The sequence below is a fragment of the Podarcis muralis genome, chromosome 2 (genome assembly GCF_964188315.1).
Source record: "Podarcis muralis chromosome 2, rPodMur119.hap1.1, whole genome shotgun sequence".
NCBI lineage: Eukaryota > Metazoa > Chordata > Lepidosauria > Squamata > Lacertidae > Podarcis > Podarcis muralis.
This window is the reverse complement of record NC_135656.1, coordinates 84,261,860-84,289,038: the sequence shown is the minus strand read 5'-3', so window position 1 is coordinate 84,289,038 and position 27,179 is coordinate 84,261,860. Positions and strand designations below refer to the sequence as shown.

Below are 27,179 nucleotides of genomic sequence, written 5' to 3'. Positions count from 1 at the left end.
TTGTGAGATTTCCAGAAGATGACTCTGATAGCTGGCTATGAAAAACAGGATGCAGGATTAGGTGGAACTTCGGTATGACCCAGCATGGCTTTTCGCATGTCCTTATGACAAAAACACAAACATTTTCCTTCCACAGATGTCCCCATAATTCCCAGAATAGTTAGAATTATGGTACAGTAGGGGCAACCAGAATGAAGGGCAAATGCAACAAAAACGGAAACCTTCATATCTAAGCTAAAGAACCCAAGTGTGTCATACACCAAAACTTTTTTATTGTGTTTATATCTCATCTTTCTTCTGTCATGGAACCCAAGGCACAGTTCATGTGGTTCCCAGTTGGTTACCTGGTCAGGCACTGACCAGACCCAGACCTCCCTAGTTTCAGTCACCTCATGTGCCTTCATACTCTGGGACCACATTCCTAGAGCACCAATGTTACTAGAACACGTTTTCCGTATTTCACCATCCCTCCCACACACACAATCTCAAGTACAGGTTGCAATGTAAATAGCATTCCAATCAATCCTCATATTTGATTATCTCAACATTTTGGATGTAAGCAACTGCATTACACATTCATTTGGCACTCAGACAAAATAATGCAGATAGGTGGAGCCACATCAGCTGTCTTACCATTGCTTAGAATTAATTCACGGTCTCTGTTTCTAAACACCGAAGAGCATTTGACTTCATCCCTTTTGCTATCTCAGCCACGCACTGTTCTTTCAATGGCACTCACCATGGTCATGGGCAAATACAAAAAAGTTGATTCCCGTCAACATCTGGGCCAAGTCATCATAGCGACAGCAGTGTTCTCCAGCACCGTGAGCAACGAACACCAGGCCCCTAAATGGAGCATCAAAGTAGAATGTGTCAATTTAGAAACCAGGGAATATAAAAGCAAACAAGCTGTGTTTAAAAGAGCAAGATTTAAAAGCTTCAGTATTGTTATTTACAAATGCTGTTTTGAAGCATTTAAAGCCCTGGGACCCAGATATTTACCAGACTGCCCATCCATTTACTGAGATCATAATCAGGGGCTCCCCTCCTGCCTCCTGATTTATTTATTCATTTATAAAAATATTAATACTACCTATTACAATCCATCTCAAGACAGTTTACAAATGAAAATTATACATAATATAAATGCAACTGATAACATGGCATGTGATAACTGGAGAAATAGGATGGAATGGAACTAAGCTGATCGTTCTGTTATTACATTTCTGTTTGTTGGATGGAAAGATCCCCCTCAGCTCCCCCAACATGCTGTTCCAGTGGTTCTCCTGACCCACTCTGAGTCAATTTCTGGGTGTTTGAGGATCACCTGGGGGAAAGAGGGGGACGTCCTATTGCACAAGAAGTATTTGCATAGGCTTCCGCTGACAGGATTCATTACCTGAATCCTGCCCATAGCCTTTTAAGTGCAGCCCCTCAGGTTTATTGGCCCTCATCCAGCCAACTACTGAACATTGGTTCAGCACTTGTCCAGCCTCACCTGCCTCCAATGACAGAGAAACAGAGCTGAATGTACACTGAGCTCAGTATGCCGATGACACCTCACTCCAAACCCTCTGATGGTCTGCCAAAAACTGCTTCATTAAAAAGCACGAAGTGGTAGATGGTAGGTAAGTCAGAACCATGCTGCTTCTTTCTGAAACCAACCCCACAGGTAGGAACAGAATCACTCTGCTACCATGCCCATGTTAGCCAGATGATACCGTGGACACTGTTATCAAAAAATTGCTAAGAGGACAAGCAAAATATGGTTCACAGAATTAAAAGCCGCTGAGAGGACAGGGAGAATCAACAGGGTTGTGTTCCCCCATCTTTCTCCCAACGGAGTTAACCCACTGGTGCAACCACAGCAGCTTTAGTGCCACACTCGGGCCTGAATCCAGATCGAAGTGGATCTAAGAAATCTGTTTCACCCCAAAGTATTCAAAAGTACCACCCTCTTGGGTATCTTGCCCCCACAGGGGATATTAGTGTATTGGTAATGGTTGTTAAAATAAGGCTACCAGATGTCGCCATTTCCCAGGGACAGCCCCCGGATTTACAAATCAGTCCCTATACAAAATCCATTGAAGTTGAAAAGCGTCCCCAGATTCATTGAAAAAAATCTGGTAACCTTATGTTAAAATCTCCCTGAGTAGCCACACAACTGCTTCATGACTCATGAGAGCTGACTGATCACAAACTGAATTTTCTCTTTTCACTGGTAGCTGCAGTACAGTAGCATTCCATCCATTCAAAACATCTGGAAAAATGTAAACACTATAAAGCAGGCCTGCAGAGTTTGTTACCCACCAAACTGAATGCAGACCACTAGCCACATTTGGTGGCTCCTGAGTTTTTTGCTAGGCATGCCTGAGACTTTAAAAAACAACAACAGGCAGTTGCTAAGCACCTCTCAGGCCACTGCTGGGCTGTGTTCACCATGATGGCCCAGGCCTACAGAACGGCCAAAGAAACACATCCATCTTTTGGACACTGCAAGACCCCACTAACCACAGTGCTTCTTTTGCAGTTATTTTCATCTCCAGATGCTACAACTCTGTTAGCAAGAAACTCTGAAATTGACACGTTCCAAGAAGAAACCAGCACAGGCAGCATGAAAGGCTTCTCTTGCACATCTTTTTTTTTTTTTTTTTAAAAACCCTCATATAAGTAACAGAGCCAAAATAGCTCTCTGCACAGCCTGAAAACTGGCTCTGCGTGAATGACCTGCAATTTCTATAAACTGGATTAAAACAACAAACGTGGCCAGGAGTCAGCAAATCCTAAAGACTGCAGTTTTAAGCATGCTGGCTTGGAAACAAATTCCATTGAATCCAATGGAGTAAATGGATTTATGACTGATATGCCAACATGCCTAAGTTTGAGCAAGTGAGTAGGACGGCGTTCTGCTGAACCTAGCAACGTGACTAACATCACACAGGTGTTTTATATAACACACCATGGCTGTAGTATTAGCAGTGGTTGTCAGAATTTCCAATAAGCAATGCAATTAAGTGGTGCTTGGCTTAATGTGAGAAAGGATCCCTACAATGGTATAATTGTGAGTTTTCTATCTCTCCCCATCACCACCACTAATAATACTCTACCTTGAGGATTTTCTGTAACACTAATGAGGTGAAAGAAGGGAGAGTCACCTTGTGGTGCAATTTTCAGATTGCCAAATCACTGGAGGTGGGTAGGGAGCCGGCTGGGCTTGTTCTTGGCCCTCTTGCAACAGATCTGGCAAAATCAACAGGTATTTTCCTCCCCACAGCACTAAGAGAGATGGTTGGCAGCTCAACCCACTGCTACAGGCCAAGGAGAAGGGAGCAATAAAAAAATTGGCTGTCTTAAAGGTTTGCCAAGTGCACTTATACTTGGCTTGTAACTTGCCACTTTCCTATGAGAATTAACAATTTCACACAGGGAACCAGGCAGAAAAGTTCCTAAACTGAAAGAGAGCAGGTTTTAAAAATTCTATCAGGCTATCCAAAATATTAACACGGATCCTTAGTTAGGTGGTGAACTTACACAAACCTAAGTGAGTTACATAAGAACAGCCTTGCTTGATCAGGCCTAAGGCCCACCTAGACCAACATCCTGTTCTCACAGTGGCCAAGGTTCCTATTGAGAGTCTGAAAAAAGGATGTGAGTGCAAGAGCACTCTATGCACCTGCATCCCCAACAACTGGCATTCAGCGACATGCTGCCTTTGACCATGGAGGTAGAACATAGTCATTATGGCTTGCAGTCATTGACAGCTCTATCCTCCATGAATTTCTCGAATCCTCATTTAAAACCTTGGTGACCATCACTATCCCTTGTGGTAGCAAATTTCATAGTTTAACTATCCACTGTGTGAAGAAGTAATTTATTTTGTTTGTCCTGAATATTCCAACATTCAAGGATTCTGAGTGGAAGAAAAGCTTTTCTCAATGCCCTTTTACCACACCACATATGATTTTATACACCTCTATCATGTCCCCTTCTTAGTTGCCTTTTCTCTAAACTAAAAAACCTCCAAATGCTGCAATACTTCCTCACAGGAGAGTTGCTGCCTCTCTCTTGATCAATTTGATTACGCTTTTCTGAGCCTTTTCTTATTCTACAGTATCCTTTCCGAGCTGAGGCAATCAGAACTATGCACAGTATTCTAAATGCAGTCACACCAGAGATTTGCATAACTGCGTTATGATATTGGCAGGTTTACTGGCAGTCCATTTCCTAATGATCCCTAGCATGGCATTCACCTTTTGCATTGCTGTCGCCCACAGGATTCTGTAGGAAGAAATGGACTGTGTAGAAACTATATTATCACTATTATCATCATCATCATTATTATTATTTGAATTTATATACCACCCTATTTATCAGGGATAATTCAAATATTCTCCAGAAGAAATAATGAGGATGCTTAATTCACCTTAATTACTCTTCCTAAGACAAAAGTATGCATGCTGAAGTATTCCAATGGGAAGCGAAATTGCCACCATTTGCACTTTCACCTGAAGTCAGGAATGGAAACAACACAAGCAAATACAAAGCAGGATTTGCTGTCATTTTTTTAGTCCATAAACATTACGGAAATAGTTCTCCTTTCCCCCCCTTCATTTCCCCCTCCCACACCAATGAAATTAATTACATAATTACTTATGCTAGTTTCGGCCACAGCAGACAGAGAGATGAACAGTATAGGTTTTAGCAAGAGCCGAACTGTAGCAGAACAGAAACAGCACTAATTGCGATGAATGCAGGATGAAATTCAGTGCCTCCTTTCATTTCGAAATGAGGGCTGGTTAACAACTACGTAGAGGGTGCTGAAAACACATCTCCACACACGGCTGCTGTAATGTGTAGATGTAGAAGCAGTTTACAGCGTGGACTGGTCCCACTGCACAAAGAATATCCACACCAGTGCTGTACATTCCTGGCACAGGAAAATGCTACAAAATACAGTGGTCAACCATTGTTGCAGCCAAGACTCCAGTTTCCAACAGTGGCTTGTCAAATTCCTCTGAGAAGCTTAAAAGTAGGACATGAAGGCAACAGTCTCTTTCCTTGCCACTCACCAAATGTTTGCCCCCAACAACTGGTATACAAAGATATACTGCCTCTGTTTCTGGAGGTTTCATTTAAATTTCGTAGCTAATAGCAACTATCCTCCAGCCACAGCATAGACTGACATGCATGCATTATAATAATTATTGCTTTCCTTTTAATCCCTTTCTAACAATCCTTAATATATGTACACAATCCATGCCCAGAACAGGGATGTTAATGAGCTAGTCTGTTGGTGGGAGGGGGGCGTGCTAGGCCAGAGCGCTTATCATTTAAGCTTATGAATATGTTAGGGTGTGTGAGGAAAATTACAGAACCTCTTTTACTTGAAAGGTTTCAGCGCAATAACTAGACCAGTTCTAAAATAGCATTGCTGACATACGCAGAGTGAACACTTGAAATTTAAATCCCTACAGAAAGATGATGTTGGGGGTGTGTGGAAATCAGCTAATAGAAACTGGGGATTGATTCTGAAGCAAACTCACATTTTAACTTGCGAGAGTGTGGGTTCTCTGCAGAAGCCAATCTGGACCCAATTCATACATTTATCTTTCAGGCAAGATGGTGAGCACAGAGATGCTCACTTCCTATTGGCTCCCAAGCCAATAAGTGCATAGTTTGATCACATTGTCCCACTGAGTCATGTGAGCACCTTCTACATCACCAAGGATGGAGGGGTGACACTCTTGTGGGACGTATCTACACATTCTTATGTTATGTGGGAACCAGCTACAGGGGAACAGTTCTGCAAAACCAACCAGATTACTATGTCAACATCTGAATTGGAGCTCGGGCTCAAATTACAAGCTATCCTAAACAATAGCCACAAACCTAAATTTCCCAGTAATGATTTGTTAAAGAAAATGAGTGATATGATGCTATTCAGCATTCCTGATTGCCCACATCAGAGAGCTGCATAGCTCCAAATAGCTGGACTATGCATTTCAAACTCTGCTCACTGTGAAAGGCACCATACAGTCAATAAAGCACTATCTGTCTACCTGGAGTGAGAGAGTGCAGAAGGACAGAGGCATAAACATCTGAGATTCTGAAAAACTGGTAAAGGGATGTGGTGCAGGCTTCAAAATTACTTGCGCCTGGAAAAAGTGGAATGCTTCCAATTAAGACATGACATATTCAGGCAGCCATCCTGTACCCAGCTACAGCTTAAGCTAAATCTTATTGAATTAAGAGGTTCAATTGTCCATAGCAGAGTGCAAGGTTCAAAATATCTCTTGAGTATGGGACTACCCAAGATCATATTTTTTTCTACCTCTGCATTCGTATTTCTCCAAGTCTTGAGTTTTCCAGAGCTAACTTAAAGCAGTATGAACAGCTTAGGAAATTTGAACTAGTGGTATCTGGGGCCATAAAACAGTTTTAGCACTACATAAACTAGCAATGTATGTGGCCATAAATACTGAATGTTTCCCATAGTGGTATTGCATACAGCCGAATCACAATCTTGAAGTCCTATGTGACAAGAATCAAATTTCAAGTATTGATTTCTTTCCAAAGAGAAAGGCAGTTGTGCATTTTTAAACTGCATAGAGAATAAGCACGTCAGTGTATGAAAAACCTATATTTCAGCACTGACTGCCCAGCTGCATTCTGTGACTGCTCAGAAAGCGGGTATGACATGAGGAAATACTCTGCTGTTTTAGTGTCAGAGAGAAGCATAAGCCTGGGGTCTTAAAAGCATGTTCCTTTCATATTTCACAGACATACATATACAGGGCGAGTCCTTTAAAAGAGGCCCCATGGAGACAGAGTACACATGTTTCACGGGGCCTCTTTTAAAAGACTCACCTGTATTGTGCATACACTGACACGTGAAAAGTAACATTAAAAAATGAACCCTGAAATTCAACATACAACAATTCTGCTAAGTCAACTGTTAGAAGAACATGTGCTTTAAGGGCTGAGTCATGGTTTCATGTTGTTTTAAAGGGTGCAACAGATTTGGCAGTTATTCTTGCTTACGCTAGATGCTATGTTAGTTCACAGCTGACTTACAGTTAACTCGTCTGATTAACAATCCTTAAAAGCTGACAAATAAATTGGACTATCCACAGCGGAGTAACATTTTAAAAAATACCTAAATTATGTAAAACGCTTTAAAATTTCTGTAAACTGCTTAGAGGCTTTGATGATTGAACAGTATGGAAATCCTGTTAAATAAATATATACAGTGGTACCTTGGGTTTAAGAACAGCTTAGCTGATGAACAACTTGAATTAAGAATGCTGCCAATCCGGAAGTAGGTGTTTTGGTTTGTGAACTTTGCCTTGGAAGCAGAACATGTTTCGCTTCCTGTTGAGTGTGTTCCATTTGTAAATTGAGTCCCCCGCTGCTATGGGAAAGCACACTTTGGTTTAAGAATGCTTTGGTTTAAGAACAACTTCCGGAACGGATTAAGTTCATAAAACAAGGTACCACGGTACATACATACAAGGTACCACATACATGCATACATCCATACATACCAAAAGTAGATTTGGTAAGATCTTTTGTCAGAAAAATAAATTTTGTCAAATTCAGTAGGACTTTATTTTTACATAACTGTATTTAGGTTCAAACTGCTAGCGGTATCATTGTGTATGTACTGTATGTATCATTATTTACTTGAAATTCTCTCAGACCTTCAGCACAGATTTCTTTTTAAGGGTTAACAATGGCTGCATGCATATCAGGCAGAAAAAGAGAGAGTTAAGTGTCCAAAAGAAAATGGATTTCCTGAGCTGGATGTCTCACGGTCACTTCTGACCTACTGCGAGGGGAGGCCCATGGCCTAACAGCACAAGAGAAGACCATGTCTGAGGCAACACTTCAGTCATGGTATCCCCTCCACCTTGAGATAAGGCAGAAATAATTGTTGCTGATTTTTGGCACTGCCAAAAAACCACACCTTTTTGCCCAGGTTTTTGGGCACAGCAGGGGGAATTGAGTAAACACTCCACTGTCTACTAGCGATGGTGAGCTGCAATCTTATAATTGTTTTGTTATTTTACAGTGTGTTAAGATGTAACACACCCTTGGATCAATGGAACTGATGAAGGGAGGAATGCAAATTGAACAAACAAACAGATGAATACTGTATTATCTTAAACTGGTTCTTGACATGGAGCACTGCACTGAGGTTACACAAACAATCCTGTAACCTTTTACCCTATGTTCATTATTCTAGGGGGGGGAACTAAGAGCACTAAGAGTATCCAGTAGATGGATAGAACTAAGCTAGACCAAGCAGCCAGTGAGATAGGAGAAGTCCCCAAATATGGGATCAAAAATCAGGGAACATTGGAATTCGTTTCTGTACCCAAACTGAAAACAGAAAAGGAAATCAATCCTCATTTGTAGCATAGCTGGCAACTGCTGAACCAAAACATACATGCACACCTACAACAATGCCAAAATAACGACTCTCGCATAAGCCTCAAGCTGTTATTCATTTATAGGAGAGCTGTGCTTTATGGGGTTCTCTTTCATCGAAGGCAGAAAAATTATAGCACATTTAAAAAGGCACTGCGCAGAAGCCTCAACATCCTATGAACTCCTCTAATTTTAACCCTGCCTGTGCTGTATCCTACAGCTTCTTTACACTGAGGATGCAAATGGTGAAAATGATAGTAATTATGTAAGTAATAGAAATGATTATACTACCGCAGTTATATGCATATATATCCCAGTAATTTAAAATGGGAAATATGTGCAAGGATGCACACACAGCATCATAAAAATTTCAGGGGGGGGACACACGCTTAGTTGTGAATTTTCTGCACGTGTACATCTTAAGGTAAAGGGACCCCTGACCATTAGGTCCAGTCGTGGACGACTCTGGGGTTGCGGCGCTCATCTCGCTTTACTGGCCGAGGGAGCCGGCATACAGCTTCCGGGTCATGTGGCCAGCATGACTAAGCCGCTTCTGGCAAACCAGAGCAGCACACGGAAACGCCGTTTACCTCCCCGCCAGAGCAGTACTTATTTATCTACTTGCACTTTGACGTGCTTTCGAACTGCTAGGTTGGCAGGAGCAGGGACCGAGCAACGGGAGCTCACCCCGTCGCGGGGATTCGAAATGCCGACCTTCTGATCAGCAAGTCCTAGGCTCTGTGGTTGAACCCACAGCACCACCCGTGTCCCTCGTGTACATCTTACTGACATAAATTAAAAGTACATGCTCACAGTCTAACCTTACATGACAGGGGGTTGGACTATATGACCCACGTGGTTCCTTCCAACGCTACAATTCTATGACTCTATGGCAGGTACTGTGGATGGGGAACCTCCAGATGTTGTTGGACTCCAATTCTCACAAGCCACAGTCGGCAGAGCGGTCAGAGATGATGGGACAGTAGTCCAACGACATCTGTAGAGCACCAGGTTCCCTGCTCCTGCTACATGGACTGTAGCCGTTATACTTATACCATGTCTATCGTACAGCAGCGAACCTTCGGCCCTCCAGATGTTGCTGAACTACAGCCTCCATCATCCCTGGTGAGTGGCCATGCTTGCTGGGGCTGATGGGAGTTGTAGTTCTGCAACATGTGGAGGGCCAAGGGGTCCCCACACCCATCATACAGTGTAGATGTGGAAAACTACCTTATACCTGGTCAGAGCATTGGTCTAAATAGTTCAGTTCTGTGAGCTGCTCTTCAGCAGTCCAGCTTGGAGATGCAAAGGACTGATCCCAGGAAACTTTGCACGCAAAGCCTGAGCTCCACCACTGAGCTACTGCCCTTCTCAAAACCTTCCTATTGCATGGCCTTTGTCCATGCATGTACAGCTCTCCATCTGCAATCATGGTATAATAAATTATTATTATTATTATTATTATTATTATTATTATTATTATTATTATTATTATTATTTCTGCTTGTTTTTACTAGGCCCACCAAGGCTAAAGAACGATGTGATGTCACAGGGATTGGCTTACAGCCAGGATGTTCTAGATGTGTGCTCAGTCTGATCCAAGACTGTTTTTCTTAGGCTTTCTAGGGTCTCCCTTCAACACAAGGAAGGACAACAGAGAAGGAAGTGTGTGCAGGAAATGGCAGAAGCTGAAGTGGGATAATAATAATAATAAGGAGGAGGAGGAGGAGGAGGAGGAGGAGGAGGAGGAGGTGGTACATCAAAATGTTGAGAGGGGAAATTTAACTTGTACCTGACTGGGCTCACTAGCTGAGTATTCTGCAGCCACATGCTCTGAAAGAAGCTTTCTGTGACACCTCTGTCTCTGCCTGCGGCATACTGTGGATTGAACACGCTAATCTGAGAAGGGATGGTTCTGCTTGGTACCAGGGTGTTGAACTAGATAATATTTTTTGTCTCTCTTGTTTTAATATTGTTTTATTACTCTCCAATAGGTATGAGAATTCTGTCTGGGTTAATAACAGCAGCAAAAATCAAGACTCTTATGTGCTGTTCTTCTCTGCCCCCAGATGTACAGATAATTATTTACAGTTGGGTAACTGATTGATTAATCAGGTGAAGCTGCCCAACTCATCAGCTAAAACCCCTTTAATCTACTAAGATTTCATTCTAATATCCCAGGCTATATGCCGTCGCCATGGCATATTATGAAGGTCAGGGCTAGGTTATATTCTAAAAATCTCAGCTGCTGTCTTCTTTCTTTTTCTCAAGTAGAATTCTGCATCTTGTGATTGGAGGAATATGACTGAAAATCAGAGCTCCCACAATGGACAGAGCTTCCTCCACATCAATGGGATTTCAGGGCTGGGATATTAATCACACTGCTGAAGTGCAGAACACCACACCGTTATATACACTTACTTGAGAGTAAGTTCTACTAAATATAGTGGAGCCTGCTTCAGAGTAGATATGAAAAGGACTGGGTCACACAGCTCCACTTTAAAATGACATTTAGGCATTGAATTGGTGCCACTGTGTATAACTTTATTTTTCACATTCGAGGGCAACATTTTCATAATGAAGTCATAAAACAGACTGAGGTTGAATCCTGACAAGATAGAAGTACTGTTTTGGGGGGATGGGGTGGGCAGATGTGGGGGACTCCCTGGTTCTGAACAGGGTAACTGTGCCCCTAAAGGACCATGTGCGCAGCCTCCGAGTCATTTTGGACTCACAGCTGTCCATGGAGACACAGGTCAATTCTGTGTCCAGGGCAGCTGTTTATCAGCTCCACCTGGTACGCAGGCTGAGACCCTACCTGCCCGCAGACTGTCTCGCCAGAGTGGTGCATGCTCTAGTTATATCTCGCTTGGACTACTGCAATGCGCTCTATGTGGGGCTACCTTTGAAGGTGACCTGGAAACTCCAATTAATCCAGAATGCGGCAGCTAGACTGGTGACTGGGAGCGGCCGCCAAGACCATATAACACCGGTCTTGAAAGACCTACACTGGCTCCCAGTACGTTTTTGAGCACAATTCAAAGTGTTGGTGCTGACCTTTAAAGCCCTAAATGGCCTCGGTCCAGCATACCTGAAGGAGTGTCTCCACCTCCATCGTTCTGCCCGGACACTGAGGTCCAGTGCCGAGGGCCTTCTGGCAGTTTCCTCGCTGCGAGAAGCCAAGTTACAGGGAACCAAGCAGAGGGCCTTCTCGGTAGTGGCACCCGCCCTGTGGAACACCCTCCCACCAGATGTCAAAGAGAAAAATAACTACCAAACTTTTAGAAGACATCTGAAGGCAGCCCTGTTTAGGGAAGCTTTTAATGTTCAATGGGTTACTGTATTTTAGTGTTTTGTTGGAAGCTGCCTAGAGTGGCTGGGGAAACCCAGCCAGATGGGCAGGGTATAAATAAATAAATATTATTATTATTTTCTTCTGATATATGCTGTGAGCCGCCCAGAATGCAATGGCACTGCACCGATTACAGGTAAGCATGTTGCCCTCTGTGTCTGGAGGCTCTCACAGTAAAGATAAAAACATGCTTGTTTACAATCCAAAGGATTTTTAAATGCATGGCCCTACTAAATTTAATGCCGACCTGTCATCTATTGTTTATAAATGGACAGCATGAAGCAGAATTCTTAATTTGAAGTTTAACTATTCCATATGTACCACTAGGTCAGTGAGATACTGATCTCTCTAAAGTTTAATTACTTACCGCTTCCCCAATACCTTTTTCTCCCTCTGGCCTGGCACAACAAAGAAACTATGTCTCTGCGCATGATTGACAGACAAGTCTAAAACCTTGCACTGAATAACAACGGAGGAAACGTTATTAAAATATTCCCTTGCAGCCCACAAACTGGCTAAAAGCACTGACAGACCAGAAAATTACATTTGCTCTCCATTTTTAGAAAGGACCATATTTTGCACCCTTGGAGCCTCCAAACCCGGGGGGGGGGGAGAGACTTAAGATATATATAGTACTCACCTCTGTATTTCGCTAGATCAGGGACTTTCTTTAAAAGAGGTTACTAATCATTCTTATCTTTAAACCATGCAATTTGTTTTCATCTGGCACCTTCTCCTTATCTGGCCGTCACCATCTATACACATTAACAGAGTGCAAAATCTTTCTACAAATGGATTTACTACAAGTATTAGGACAAACCCAAAGCAAGAGTGAGCTCTTGGCCTATACTTAAAATGTGGTACATTTCCTTCCATTACTTGATCAGTATCATCATGCAGTAATTTCCAGCTGAAAAGTGGAAGTAACATTTGGAGTCACTTGGCAGAAAACCTTCCTAGAGGAAAATTTACTGAAGTTCAGCTCTTTTTGTATGTGGGCTGTTCGTTTTTCCCTTGCTGGGAAATCAGCGGCTAGCTTGTATCTTTTATTTGGAATTTGGCCCTTTAAAAAAAGATATGTGCGTCTGAAAATCTACACTATATATAGTCACCTCCATCTTCCCTGTTCAACCCCTGTAACACTGTGCCCACAAAGGATTGCTGCTTTCCTTATTAGTAAAGAGACAAGCTGAGAACTACAAACACTCACAGTGGGTGGAAACAGAAAAGGCAGGAGAAAGTCAGACCTGTTCCCAGCCCTTTGTCCCTCCACTTGTATGAGGTCCCTTTGCCAGCGTTCTCCATGGGGACACAAATCTAAGGGCCACACTACGCAAGATGTTCTGCAAACCTTTAGTTCTATTTTATTGTAACGAATACCTAGCATATAGGGTGGGGAGGACAAAGCTTTACATCAGTTTCATTGCTGATTAATTTAAAAATGTTTTATTTCTTGCTAGCCACTGTGACAGCTTTGTTACAGGGCAACCTATAAATACTGCAAGCAAATAATAAACGAATATAGCAAATAAGCTGGCACCAGGTCAGAATTTCCACTAGATGCTTCTTTGGCATTTTTGCAGTGAAAGGCAGAGCAAAAAAGGGCTGCATCTTTTTTTGTTTCTAACCAGTTTTCCATTAGGAACCTAGGACGCTGCCTTGTAGTGAGTCAGCCCATTGGTCCAGCCAACTCAGTACTGTCCACACGGAATGGCAGCAGCTTGCATAAGCAGCTTTGTTGTTGTTTTTTATTATTGTGAACTGCTCTGTGATCCTCAGACGAAGGGTGGTATAGAAATTTGACTATTACTACTACTACTACTACTACTACTACTACTACTACTACTATTATTATGTTGGGGTGGTGGTTGGTTAGCATTAGAAAAGAAGGAGGAAGCAGAAGATTCTAGTCTAGTATCACTTTTCTATTCTTTCCTTAACAACAACAAAATTGCCACTGCTTCAGTCAGCAACTCATTAGCATTATTTTCTTCCTTACAAGGGCCCAATGAGAATGATGCCATATCATTACATAATACCATCTGCAGGGGCATTTTGGGGGGGAGGGGGGACGATAATTTAAAAAATGAAACTGTTAGCATCTGATCATGGTTCTAGGCGAAACAATTACAATATGACTGACTGTTTGGTCATGGGGGGATTTCTGTGGTCATGAAGACAGCCCCTGCAGAAGCATCCGTAAGTGGAGACTGCCTGCAAGGATCCCCCCACCTCCCAGTGTCTGTCATGCTAGAGACCTGTGTTCCAAGACATCTTCATGGTGTCATTAACCATGATTCATGGACCAGCTTGTTTGCCTTCTTTCATGGGTTTTCCCACTGCAAAACAAAGACAGATTTGTTTTTATGGAGCATTCTTGTGGCAACTGGAAAAAAATTATCGCACTAATGAGGCCTGTTTGAGCATCAACAGCGAGATGAGAAGCAGGACTTCTGTATCTTTTTTTAAAAAAATCTTATTTTGAAGCTGGGTTTTTTCCATCGTCGAGGCGAGAGAAAAAAATCATAAAGGGTGTCCCACTGAAAATTAACAAGGCAGTCGCCATGGTGCAGAGGAATGCAGTCACACTGAGAGGAACTGAATAGATAAGATGACTCCCTGGGAAAGAAGAAAGACTGGAAGCTACTCATGACATTGAGATATAGATGTGATGGTGTGCTGATTTGCCAGTGCTAAGTCTCCTCCTGCCTGCAATTATGTACTACTCCTAAAACACATAACTACTTCTTTGCAATATCTTCAGCCGGCCTAACACAACAATTTACATAGTATACTATTTCAGATTAAACACATTAGGAAGAAATCTAGCTGGACTGAATAATAAATAACAGCATACGTAAACACCTTGGTCTCTCCAGATGCTAAAAACCTTTTGTATCCCCCTACTTTCAAGGCTTCACTAACGCTGGCACTGATCCAACACAAGCATCATTATCTCATCTTCAATTAATAGATGGTAGGAGACAAGGGACACTCAGATAGCAACCTATCTACACTTAATAGGGAGCAAGTCCCATTGAACTCATTGGGACGTGTTGGGCCAGGAGCCAATCCTACTCTCCTAAATGCTGCCACCACTCCTAGCTTTAGGTCTGAAGGAAAGATACTTATCTTTACAAGAGATTTGTAGGTGAACCAGAAATTGCTCCTTTACCTACAGAGACATCAAGCAGACAGTAGTTTATTCAAAGATTCTATGTTTAAATAGACCCCTTTCTCTAATAACATAAGCAAGTTATATAAGAAATGGGTAGGCTCTCTTGATGGACAATTCACCAGATGAGTTCAGGCACTGCCCTAAGTGCAATGCACGGCCTTCAAAGTATCAATAGCACACTCCTCCTTCTCCGAGTACGGAATGATTAAGTTGTTATTACCATTAATTTATATACTGCTTTTTAAACCAACGTGTCCCCCAAAGAGTTTAAACACACATGCAAACGCAAACAAATGATTCTATGAAATACACACACGTACAATAAAATGCTGTATATCAATTTGATATTTTATTGTGTTTTCAATATTTTGTTGTGAGCCACCCAGAGTGGCTGGGGCAACCTAGTCAGATGTGTGGCATATAAATAATGAAATTATTATTCTTATTACTCAGCAAGCAAAACAGTGTAAGACAGCAACATCACAACACAGGAGGATTAAACAGTGCTCTCTCTAAACCTACATAACTAACACTTAGGGGCTAGAAACTTGAATAGGCAATAATAAATAGTAAAAGAAGCCCAACCCACTTAGAAGAATTAAGGGTTCAGGGTGAACAAGTAAACAATGGAAATAATTTCAAAAAAGGGAATGCTTCCAAGTATCAATAGCTGTCAAGTACAATCCTTCAAAAGCTTAGGACACACAAAAAAAGCCTTTGCTTCTTTAGAATGACCAAATGAGCCCTTACACAATGATTCTCCCCAATGCCTGTTGGTTGGTTTCCATGTTTGACAGAAGAAATTGAAAGTTGCTCAGTTGCTTTACTACTACACCTGAAGCTAAGAGCCAAAGGCCCAGAGCAGGCCTCTACCTTAAATGGTGTGTGCTTGTGTTCAAAGGGAAAACCATTTCCAAGGACATTTAAAAAAACCAAAAAATGGTACTGTATATAATTCGCTTTAGGGCGTTAAACATGAAAAGTGGCTGGCCCATATTCTCAAAAAAAGCAAGCATAATTTTTAACTCAGGAGACTCAGATGATTTATGCAGTCATAAACAGTCACCAAAAAATGTAGCTATTTATGAAGTGCTTAACTGATTTGACTGATTTTCTGGAAGACCAGAAAACCAAATGCAACAAGATGAACAAGGGAGGGGAGAAGAGGGTATTTTATTGTAATGTGAGGTGTATATTCTCTACATGTGGCAAGCAGGGGTTTTCTAGCCTTTATTGGAAAGACTTGGCTTAACTAATATTGAAAACCTATAGTAGGGGAATGTGCTTTTTCTCCCCTCAGCCCAGCCGCCCCTAGGAAGAGTTTACAATTTTCCTGCATTAATGATTACCTGAACTTCCAAACATTGCTGAACTACCTCGAACTTGTTCTTTCACTGTGTAGCTATAGCTTCAATTATATTGGGTAATTGTACCTACTTTCCTGCGTGCGATCTGTGTGCTGCTTTAATTAAAACAAACAGTGTTTCTCTCATTATTAGAAATGAAACAAGACTAAATTGACCCAACCCAGATTACACACCAAACAGACTGCAACATAACATTTCAAATGGATTTTGACATATTTTCCCACAGATCAAGTTCAACAAGTTGAACAGCTTCTGCAATTGGAAAGACACATCTGCATCGCCCTGTTGAGATACCTGAGCAGTGAAAGCAAAAAAACCACCCCACATCCTAAGTGAAAGCTTCTAGTCTACCTTAGAGCCTACAGCCTGGTGATCACCACCTTCAAAGCAAAATTGTATTTTTCACTGTGACTGTTGGCTCCTGGGTTTGTATACTGAATATAGTGGGAGATGGGGAGATACAGGTAAGTCAGCACTTCACTCAAGACAGGCCACAGGCATGTGGACCAACTGGATGAAACACAATTCCGCACAGATTCGGACATTATTCACTTGCACCTTGCACCAGTGTATAAAGTCCCTTCCTCTCCTTTCTTCCCTTTGCTCTAGAGGTTTGGGGAACCCCAAGAAGCAGATTTGAAGAACGCAAGAGAGGAAAGAGGGAGAGCGTGCAAAATCCTTGCACCACTGGAACACTCGCCGTAACACTACATGGAATTCTATCCTAAACTTCATGAGACTTAATGTTTCTATGCATGTGTGTCAAGTTGGGGAAGTTTACATGTGGTGGCTTTCTCATTTTATATTCACAAGGGGAGGTGTATGTGTGAAGCAATTGCCGCTTTAAAGATTCAAAAGTTGCTATGTCACAGAAAAATGCCTGAAACCTACCTAGCAAGTTCTAGAGTTTTTTCTTATGAACACTTAGTCCAATGCTATACTCAATAGGATCAAGGTAAAGCAAAACAAAACAAAAAAGAGTCACAAAATATAACTGTCTTCCTTCTGGGTTTGAACCCCCATCAGATTAACAGAATGGTAAAACTGACCCAAGGCTCCTCAGTATTATTATAGTTTATCATTAATAATTAGACAAAAGCCGTAGTGCTTCTAAAGAAGAAGCAGTGAATTAAAGGATGCTTTGGAAAGTGTCCAGGAATGCGTTTTCTCCAAGTATCCTAGTATTTCAAGATTGTCCCATGAAAGTCGGATGCGGCTGATAAATTATTATTCAGCAACCTACAATTTCCCCCTCTCTCACACATAACTCACAATACATCAGAGGCTAAAAATAAACGGCTCCACACACTTAAGAGCCACTTGTAAGTGAGCAGCCCTGATCCTGTTTACTTTGTTGTCACAAAACTAGGGCAATCTTGCTCTCAATTAACCACTTGGTGTGTGCAGACACCAAGCTACCAGGAGGAACGAAATGCCAAGTTCTAACTTTGCCATCCTTTCATTTCTTGATCAAAGACTCATGTGAGCACCACTAATTTGCTAAGAAATTAAACATGAAAGGGGAACGCAATTCTGCAACTCACTGAAGAACACTGTGGGCAGTTAATGATTAATTAGCATTATAATACGTGACAGGCTGGTTTCACAGAAGCAGCTTGTTTTGATTCTGAATTTGTTCAGTAGAGGAAATCTTTAAGGATGATGCCAGAACTCCTGTGGCAAGCAGTGCCAGTAAGTTACCCTCAGGTTTGGCAGAGCTGCCACATGGATCATGTAGTTAAAGTCTGGCCAAGGTAGATGCTTTACAGACAACTCCAAATCTTGTAAGGTTTGTCCACTGACCCTGGGAGGACTCAGGATAGAGCCTCTAAAATGAACACATCCTTGACTTACAAGTTGCAAAAACAAAAACAAAACAAACCCAGGTGCAAGCTGCTGAAGCAATTCATTTGAAATGATACAGAAGTACCATTTCGGAGGATGGCTTCTGTATGCTGTAAACAACAAAGCACAAGGATTCTACAGGTTTTGTTTCTAGGTGAAAGGTTGAAAGCTTAAGGTAGGCCTTGAATGATGACAAAATTACGCTAATGGATGCTTTTCATGAATGATATGGGACACAATGCACTAAAGACAGTGGCTTAGAAGAAGAATCAGGAGAGTCCTTTTTATTCAAAGAACTGCTTTAGTATCCCCAAACTTCAGCAGTTCACAAGTTTTATATGCTAAATAACTGAAGGCAGGAGGAACATAAAATGTCCACAGTCAGATCAATAGTCCACTGAGCCTTGTAACCTCTCTCTTAGGCTCACAGGAAAACACTAGCCAATGATCTTCATAGCTTCAAAAGCTAAAGGGAAAGATCACCTAGATCAGTGTTTCCCAACCTTGGGCCTCCAGCTGTTTTTGAACTACAATTCCCATCATCCCTGACCACTGGTCTTGCTAGCTAGGGATGATGGGAGTTGTAGTCCAAAAACAGCTGGAGGCCCAAGGTTGGGAAACACTGACCTAGATCAATTACTTCGTGCTTGCCCCATTGCTGCTCTTCCCATTTTCTAGATGTGCTGCTGGAGACAAAGTCATAGTTTAGAATGGATCATTGCTCTCACACAATATGGAAGTTTTATGTTCCTGTCTTCAGCCAGGTGTCACATCATGCAAAGCTTAACTACTGTAGTTGGGTAGCTACAGAATCCACTGAGACAGGAAAGCTGAATTCCCTACTGTTCCTTGGGTAACCATTTTTCAAATATGATTTCTTGCCTTGCAATGTAAAAATAAACAGAGCTTATCCTGTTCGCCTGCAGAAAAGACAAAGAGCAGAACAATAGTCTTACTCTTCTATATGTAACTCTCCTCTATTGCTAGAGCTGGCATTTATATTCAACAAGCCAGCTTCAGTAGAGAAAAAGGACAGAAATAACAAAAAGTGAGGAAAATCCACATAAGTCCTTCTACAGTGTAATAGTCGTGCTTCCTGAAGAACCATATCCAAGAAGTCATTATTCTGCAGGGGATTATGAAAAGGGGAATATCTAAATGACTGATTATTTGGTCATTTTGACTGTTATTTGAACCTATCTTCAGGGCTCTTGAGTTCCAGTAGAACCCTATGGCCAAGCTAAAGATTCATCTCAGTACGCAGCTACCATTAGGAAAAGTAAATAATCATGCAACATGTGGGCACCCTTGCCACTGAACTGAGATGTATAACCATTTTAACTTGGCTCTGAAGTTTTTACTTACTTGCCCTAAAATAATGGTAAGGACTGTGCAACCTGAACCTTCACACAGCTCTGAAACGCAACAGTGTTTGATTAACATATTTATTTACATGTTGATTTTTCTCACGACATTTGGTTTCACTGGGTTAAGAAACAGAACTGTCCCAATCTTCCAAGCCTTACTCATGTGAGTTGCTTTTAAGGCCTATTCTAATGAGTAGGAGGATGAATGATTAATAAGACAGCTCCTCTCTTACCGCAACAGCATGCAATGCCTTACTCAAGATGGGCTTACCAATAGTTATATTAGTGCAATATTTCAACATGCAACATTACTCCATCACAATACTGAAGGATCAAGGGTGTTACAGCCTTTGAAGTGAAGTTGCTTGGGGCAAGGATCTGTTTGACAAAGAACACATTCTTTGTGCTACTCTCTGTACACCAGAACAAACAGGAGTGAAGCTAAATGAAAGGTGTCTTATTTATTTACACACAAGAAATGCTCCCCTTTGCAGTGCTCACCTTGGTGGGGTGGATGGCTTCCAGTATCTGCAGAAAAGGTACTGCCCATCAGCGTTGACCAAATGAGGAAGGTCCCGATATGGGACATTCTGGGGAGTCTTCCGTGGGGAACTTTCCTCTGGCATTCTAGAAGAGTGACCTACAAGGTGTGGAAAGAGGAAATACACACTTTTAAGCATAATTGCTGGAAAGAGTCTGCATGCAAAGGAATCCGTGAATACCATACAAGGAAGAGAGTAATCCACAGATCAACTTGCACTATCCAAGTAAACCTCTTCCACTTTCCAAAGATGCACAAACCTAGGCTGGATTTCTTCTGCTCCATGCAACCGCTCTGCAGATTGAAGACTCACATTTTCTTTTTGCAGAAAGAAAATGCTCAAAGGGTAGAAAGGAGAAAGAGCACCCAACCACACTGCCTCATTATGGCTTGTAGTCCCCCCCCCCCCACTCCTCATCTCCCATCTGTGTTTATTTTCCATCAGTTTAGGGAAGCGGATCTTACACACACAAAAAAGATTTTAGCTGCAATCAAGTGCAAATTGTGAAGCTCCTGTATGGATACAAGAAGCCAGCTGCATAAAAGATTCATCATCTCTCTCTTTTTTTAAAAAAACAACACACATATCTCCAAAGAACGGCACAAGAGACACTGTAATGAGGTGACTGACACTGCCTTGTTGCTATGATCCTTTCTGACATGTGAGGGAAGGGAGGGTAAAAGAAAACCCCATACAGAACGTCGTAACAAACCTGATTTCATCCTGTGCACGGTTTGCCGGCATTGCAAGTCAAATGCAATCAAGGAGAGCGCTCTGCACGTCGCCGAGGAGCCGCAGGAACACCCCGCCTAACACCCAGCACCCCGCTAGTGGCTAGATCAATTCTTCACCGTTGCAAACGGCAGCTAACTGAGCCGCTACCAGCAGCAATGCTCACTTCCCACCCCTCCTTTGCAAGCTCCTGTGCTCTACAGGGGCTGGGCTGCCTGCGATCGGTTCTCGCTCTAGCTCTTCCCCCTCCCGCGCTCCTCTCTGCAAGCGCTCTCTCGCAGGAGGAAACTGGTCTTAATCAATTTACCACTTCTTGCTAATTTCAACACTCCCCCACCCCGCGCCGTTCTTCTTAAGCAAATCGCGCGTGTGGGCTGGTGGGAGGAAGAAGGTGGGTGATAAAGTGTAGCCGGGGTGTGGGGAGGAAGCAAGCAAGCAAGCAAGCAAGCAAGCAAGCAACAGTCCGCTTCCCAGAAGCTGCTCTCTCTCTCTCTCTACTCGCACACGCGCTCGTACACAAACATCAAAGGCACCTTGAACATTCAGCCATGGACCGGTTAAACTGAAAGTTCCCAGGCGGGGCCGGCTGCAGGTTGCTTTCAAACTTTGCTGCCAATACGAGGTCAAGGGAAGAGATGGAAGGGGGAGGAGAGAGATGTCTTTACTGCTGCGACCCCGGTTGGAAAATACCTGGGGTCCCTTCCTATTCCTTTCCGCAAGATCTGCTTCCAAACACCCGGGTATTAAACCCACCGGGTTACTGCATTTGAAAAGCAAGCAACCTTCCCCCCGACCGCACGCCCTCTGCTTGTGTGTTTTAGGGCTTCAGGAAAGGCAACGGGGAGACCCGCTTTCTAAATAAGCCCGTGTTGCGGAGCGGCAGCAGCGAGCAAGGAGCCGATTCGGATCCAAGCAGGCGCCCGCCGCGAGAGGACGCGATCCGCAACTCCGCCGAGGCGCGCGCGTTGCCTTTCCCGGCGGCGGCGGTGGAGGCGGGGATTGTGGCGGGCGGGCGGGCGGGCGAGAGGAGAGGGCTTCGTTACCAGGTGCCGAGACGCGCCGGGCTGCTTGCCGGGGATGGTGCCAGGCGCGGAGCTGCTCGCTCCGTTCGCAGGCAGGTAGACCTTACAAAGCGGCCGAGGCGCCCGAGGGGTTTATTCTAAGGCCGAGGAAATAAACGCCTTCCCTTTCTGGTAGGGCAGGCGGGCGCACAGGAGGAGGAGGAGCGGCGGCGGCGGCAGAAGGAGCTCTTCCCCACCTCCCCCGCGCCTTGCTGCGAGAGATCTTCCCACTGGTGGCCACGCGCGGAGACCTGGCCTGCTGGCCACGCCTGGGGCCGGGTGACTCTCCTGGGGCGCCTGGGCGGAGCCCTTCTTCCTCCTCCTCCCCCGCGCCGAACCCGGAATCTTAGGGCATCGCCTTGTTGGGTGTCAAGGAGGGCAGCGCGGTGTTATTCCTGCTTGGTGGCGCCTCTCGAGGAGGAACTAAGGAGGCCTCCGCATACCTGCCAAGCACCTCCGCCCGAGGGGTAAAGCTGCCAGTGGGCAGGTGGTGCCACTTGGCGGGGGTTCTGAGGGCAGAAGGCCTGGGCGGACGCTCAGTGGCGGACCCTGAGGCTTTTGGGGGGTGCCTCTTCGCAACCAGCAACAAGGCCTGGGTAACCATTGTTATCATCTTCACGGGGGTTGCTCCACGACAGATCACCACGTGTTTTGTTTTGTTTTTAAAAAACAACTTTACTACTACATTTCAGATTTTGATTAAAATTGCTGCACTGGGTTGGCTCACATGAAAAAGTCACGTGTGAATTCCCCACCCCCACCCCCAAATGCCTTTATAGTTTTCAAGTTATGAGGAAGATGGAAATTAGGGAAATGTTATATACGTGCGGGAATAAAGTCGCTTCTTTATTCATCCCTCCAGGATTAGGGACCCTGAAGATTTAAGCTTCATTAGTTTCATAATAGATCTGGCCCCATTTAGGGGAATGAGCAGGTGAGGGCCTCAAATACAGCACACTTGGCTCATAGCATTGAGTCACGACATTATCCTGCTATTGAAAAGGGGTGTGGGGTGGTGGTCATAAGACCAAAGTTTAAAATTGCCTAGATCAGGGGTCAGCAAACTTTTTCAGCAGGGGGCCAGTCCACTGTCTCTCAGACCTTGTGGGGGGCCGGACTATATTTTGAAGGGGAAAAAATAAACAGATTCCTATGCCCCACAAATAACCCAGAGATGCATTTTAAATAAAAGGACACATTCTACTCATGTAAAAACACTCTGATTCGGGTGCAACAATTATTCCTACCCATTGATTAAAAAGGCTACACCGGAACGTCCGTGGGCCTGACTTAGAAGGCGATTGGGCCAGATCCGGCCCCCGGGCCTTAGGTTGCCTACCCATAGCCTAGATGCATCCCTGACTAGTTATTCTAAACAAGGGGAAGGAGCACCTGCACTGATTTACAGAGCCCCCTCCCCAATACATTTTGTGGCACCCTCTCTCAGCCGCTGATTTTTGAAGGTGTGTGGTTTGAGTAAAATTGGTGGTAGATTGTTTGCGGTTTATGGTTTATTAATCTTCCACCACCAACAATCTGTAATTTTGAGCACTAAATCTGAGAGTAGCTCCTGGACCTTAGGTACACAGCTGTAATTTATTGTGAATTGCAGTTATGAGTGTTACTATTAATAGTGCCAAGCATAAATAATAATAGGGATTTTGTTTTGCATTCTGAATACATGGGCCTGACTGTGGAAGATACAGTCAGAATTGTATGGAGTATGAGTGTAAGCTTTGGAAAGTCTCCTGTTCAAATGCTGCCTCAGCGATAAACTCATTAGGTGACCTCAGCCCCACGGCTCTAATGTGTATAATAATAATAATAATAATAATAATAATAATAATAATAATAATAATGTTACGCATGGCATACAAAAGGACAAACAGCAGCCAGTTGTCATAGGTAGTTAAAGGACCAAATATCCAGCTACATGAAAGTAGCTTCATATGCTTGTTCTGATATACCATTCAGAATTATTGAGTTTATCTATGTAGAATACACTGTACAAAGGCTGCTCATATATGCTGCTACTATTAATGGTCTCCTGAGTCCACTAAAAAATTAAAAAGCACAGAGAGTCGCTCAGAAATTTTTATGTTATATGGTGGCACACAAATGTCATTAATAAATAAATATACATTCAAATCACAAACTTCAACATCAGAACATATAATCTCATATATTTATCTAGATATAGATGTATGGGACTACAGCTCCCACCAGCCCCAACCATCTGGCTAGCTGGGGCTTATGGGAGTTTTAATCCAGAATACCTGGAGGGCACCAGCTTGGCAAAGTCTGGCCTAGAATAACAGATGCAATGGAAAATGCCATTTTCTCTAAAGGTTTGCTTTTCACCCTAGAAAGTAAAGTCCTTGTAGAATACAGTGAGCATCCTTTATGAGTTGTACTTGTGGTCAGATAACTATAATAAAAATGTAGGCCAACTTTGTTACGAACAAATTGAGTGAAAAGTTAGTTATGGCAATTAACTTTGACTTAAGAGCCAAAGTTACTTCTTGATTTAATGAGAACTTCATGAACATGTTTAAAACTCTCCCATGAAAAACAGTGGTATATAAAGGGCTCAGTTTCTGTTAGATTGTGCCCTTAAAATAGTCTACTGCCTTCTACTTCTTATGAGGCCTAGATGGGCTCTCTCTTTGCTTCAAAACTGCTGCATTATTTCAGTGATTTTTGAACTGCTAAAATCCTAAGGCTCCAGCTGGATCTGAACACTTCTGGCTCATGAAATCTACATTCTCTCAAGTGACTGAAGATCTAATGGCATGGTAACAAACAAGTCAAACAAGTGAATCTTTCAGAGCATGTGCCAGTTTTTCCTAATCCCAACAGACTCTGTTGGGATTTTGAAATGTTGCCTTCATATTATGCCATTTCCTGTAATCCAGAAAGCTAATCAATGCCTTGAGATGCCACAGAATGTCTTGTCTGTTTTCAAGGATGCTTCCCAAATACAAAATGTCGCTGCTCACATTTTCAAAACAAAGGGATATACTAGCAAAGCTGATCAGAGCCTTATTATGTATTGGTTCTGCAGAAGAAATATATATAAAGCAAAGGAGATGGATAGCATTATTCACACAAAAGAAGCAAGGAAATGATAGAAGCAAGCTGTTGGGCTGTAAAGAATTCTTCAGGCTGATGTGCATTATTAAAATGAGGATTCAGGAGCATTTCTAAACTGCTAGCTTGCTGTGTCAGGGGAGTGCAACCTCATAAAATAGGCTGAACACCATCTCCCTGGACATAACCAGGACATGCCCACAGCACCTCCATCTTGTCATGATTCAACTAGTTTATTGGCACGCATTCAGCCAGCCTTTGCTTTTTCTTATATGATTCTGCCAGGACACACTGTCTAAACACAGCTCAATTACATTCTGTTTAGTATAACTTTCCATACAGATGAAACATCAACAGAGTAACATGCCATCACCTTCCATTGGGGGCATTCTTCTTTGGAGATCCTTCCAAAGTAATTGTAAAGGCCAACCCCTTCTGAACATCCCCAAAATTATGTAAGGAAGTTTTGGTTTTGTTCCATTTATGAACTTCTGGAATACACAACTGGCAAGGTCAAGATTAACTGAAGCTACTCTGATGCTGAAGCAACCATGGGAGGGCAATCACACAGGCATGTCTCTGGCACCTCCAAAGATCCCCTGATGCTTGTTGAAGTAGTGCAATCATGAGCTATAAAATAAAATCAGGTACAATGTTTTATTATGTTTCATACTTTCCTCTGAATATTTTATTTTGAGCACATTCTATGCAACCTACTGGGAAAATGGGTAGTCAAACCTTTTCAGTCTCATCCTCATAATGCAGCCAATTATATATATTTTTTTTCTTTCAGATGCCTATCAATGTCCAATAGCCTCTAGCACCTTAAGAATTACAGTAAACAGTATCTGAAAAACTAGGCATTGTGCCCAGGTAAATTTCAAATATGGAACAAAAGCCAAGGAGAGGAAATGAAAATGCCAACAACAACAACAACAAATTGAAAAAGTACTCTCAAACCACATTAATAATAAAAAAGAAATCCAAAGCAGATTTTCCTCCTTTTATAGCTTATATGAAATCACATAAAAGGATTTTATTAAAACTTCAAATAGTAAAAAGCAGAATTACAGACTTCCACATATTGTAACATCTTCAGAGTCCATGAATTTCTTTAATAAGCAGAATGGAGGCCTCCAAACAGAGCAGGCAATGGGGGAAAGAGCCTTTTAAACTTTTAGGTATAAAATGTCTTTAATAAAACTAATAATTTAAATGACTTATTTGTCAACCAGCTGTAATTGCGTGATGTGCTATTTAAAAGATTCAGGAAGTGTCAAATCACCTTTCGGATTTATGTAAAACGTGCAATGAGCTTTTGGGTTACAATGTGTGTTAATCAGTAGTTCCTGTGAAAGCAAATTCAGGGTGGTAAAAACAAAAATGAGATTGCAGAGAGCTCTAAAAGGATCTTGCCAAGCTGGGGGTTGGTTTCAGACTTCATTCCTGCCACTGAGCATCACCTGAGCAGAGTTCTGCTCCCAGGATGCTCTTGCCAGTGCTTTTGCCAATTCCCTCCTCTCGTTGGAGCCTCCACCAGCCAACTAGTGCCCTCTTACACAGTTCCAGAGGATCAGGGAACCTACCTGAATAGTGTGGGAGGTGGTGCTGGAGACTACAGCACTGGAACAGGGAAGAATAGGGAAGGAGCCTTTATATCCATCTAGGGAAGGCAAAGTCTGGATCCTGAGCAAATGGGCAGTAAAGGTGTGGTTCAATGGCACATGAATGCAGATGCCAGACTCTTCAATTCAATAGTTGGGGCACTAAACCAGCATCACGAGAAGCAACCACAGCAGATACCTTGCAAAAGCAGGTGTCCTTTTCGCCCCAGAATTATACCATGACTCCGGCTGTGTGCATAACCCTGTTTAGCCGGGATTGCAACCGGCAGTGGTATAAAGAGGTGTGGGTCTGCTGTGTGCAGTACAATACAGGCTGTAAAGAATGTGCCACATGCACCAGCATCCCTGTTCAAAGCTGCCATGTGATCAGCTCCGTTGCTGAAAAATGCAGGAAGTAAAAAGACGGCACACCAGTAGAAGTGGAAAGTGAATGAGACTTACATTTAAACAGAAGATGTTACTTGCTTACTGTATGTTTGGGATGGATATAGTACCTGTGGTGCTAAAATGAAAATGTAATGCATGCCAATATGTACAAAAACCCTCCCATGGTAGGATAAAGGGCCATAGCTCAGTAGTAGAATCCATGC

The 27,179-nt window shown here is 42.8% G+C and overlaps 1 protein-coding gene across 8 annotated transcripts in view; it reads right to left on the bottom strand.

The window, feature by feature from the left end:
• Nucleotides 1–27,179, bottom strand: part of MGLL (monoglyceride lipase) — a 147,829-nt gene that overhangs the window by 58,911 nt on the left and 61,739 nt on the right. The window contains exons 1-3 of one of the 8 annotated variants that reach the window (XM_077924963.1): nt 21,857–22,159; nt 20,041–20,179; nt 740–846 (exon numbers count right to left, since the gene is read on the bottom strand). In XM_077924963.1, the coding sequence (XP_077781089.1) occupies nt 740–846; nt 20,041–20,165 (232 nt within the window). In that variant the 5' untranslated portion in view covers nt 20,166–20,179; nt 21,857–22,159. Of the gene's footprint in view, nt 1–739; nt 847–20,040; nt 20,180–20,340; nt 20,465–20,793; nt 21,832–21,856; nt 22,163–27,179 lie in introns of those variants that run through there. The other 7 variants (XM_077924962.1, XM_077924961.1, XM_077924964.1 and 4 more) reach the window with 7 other exon arrangements.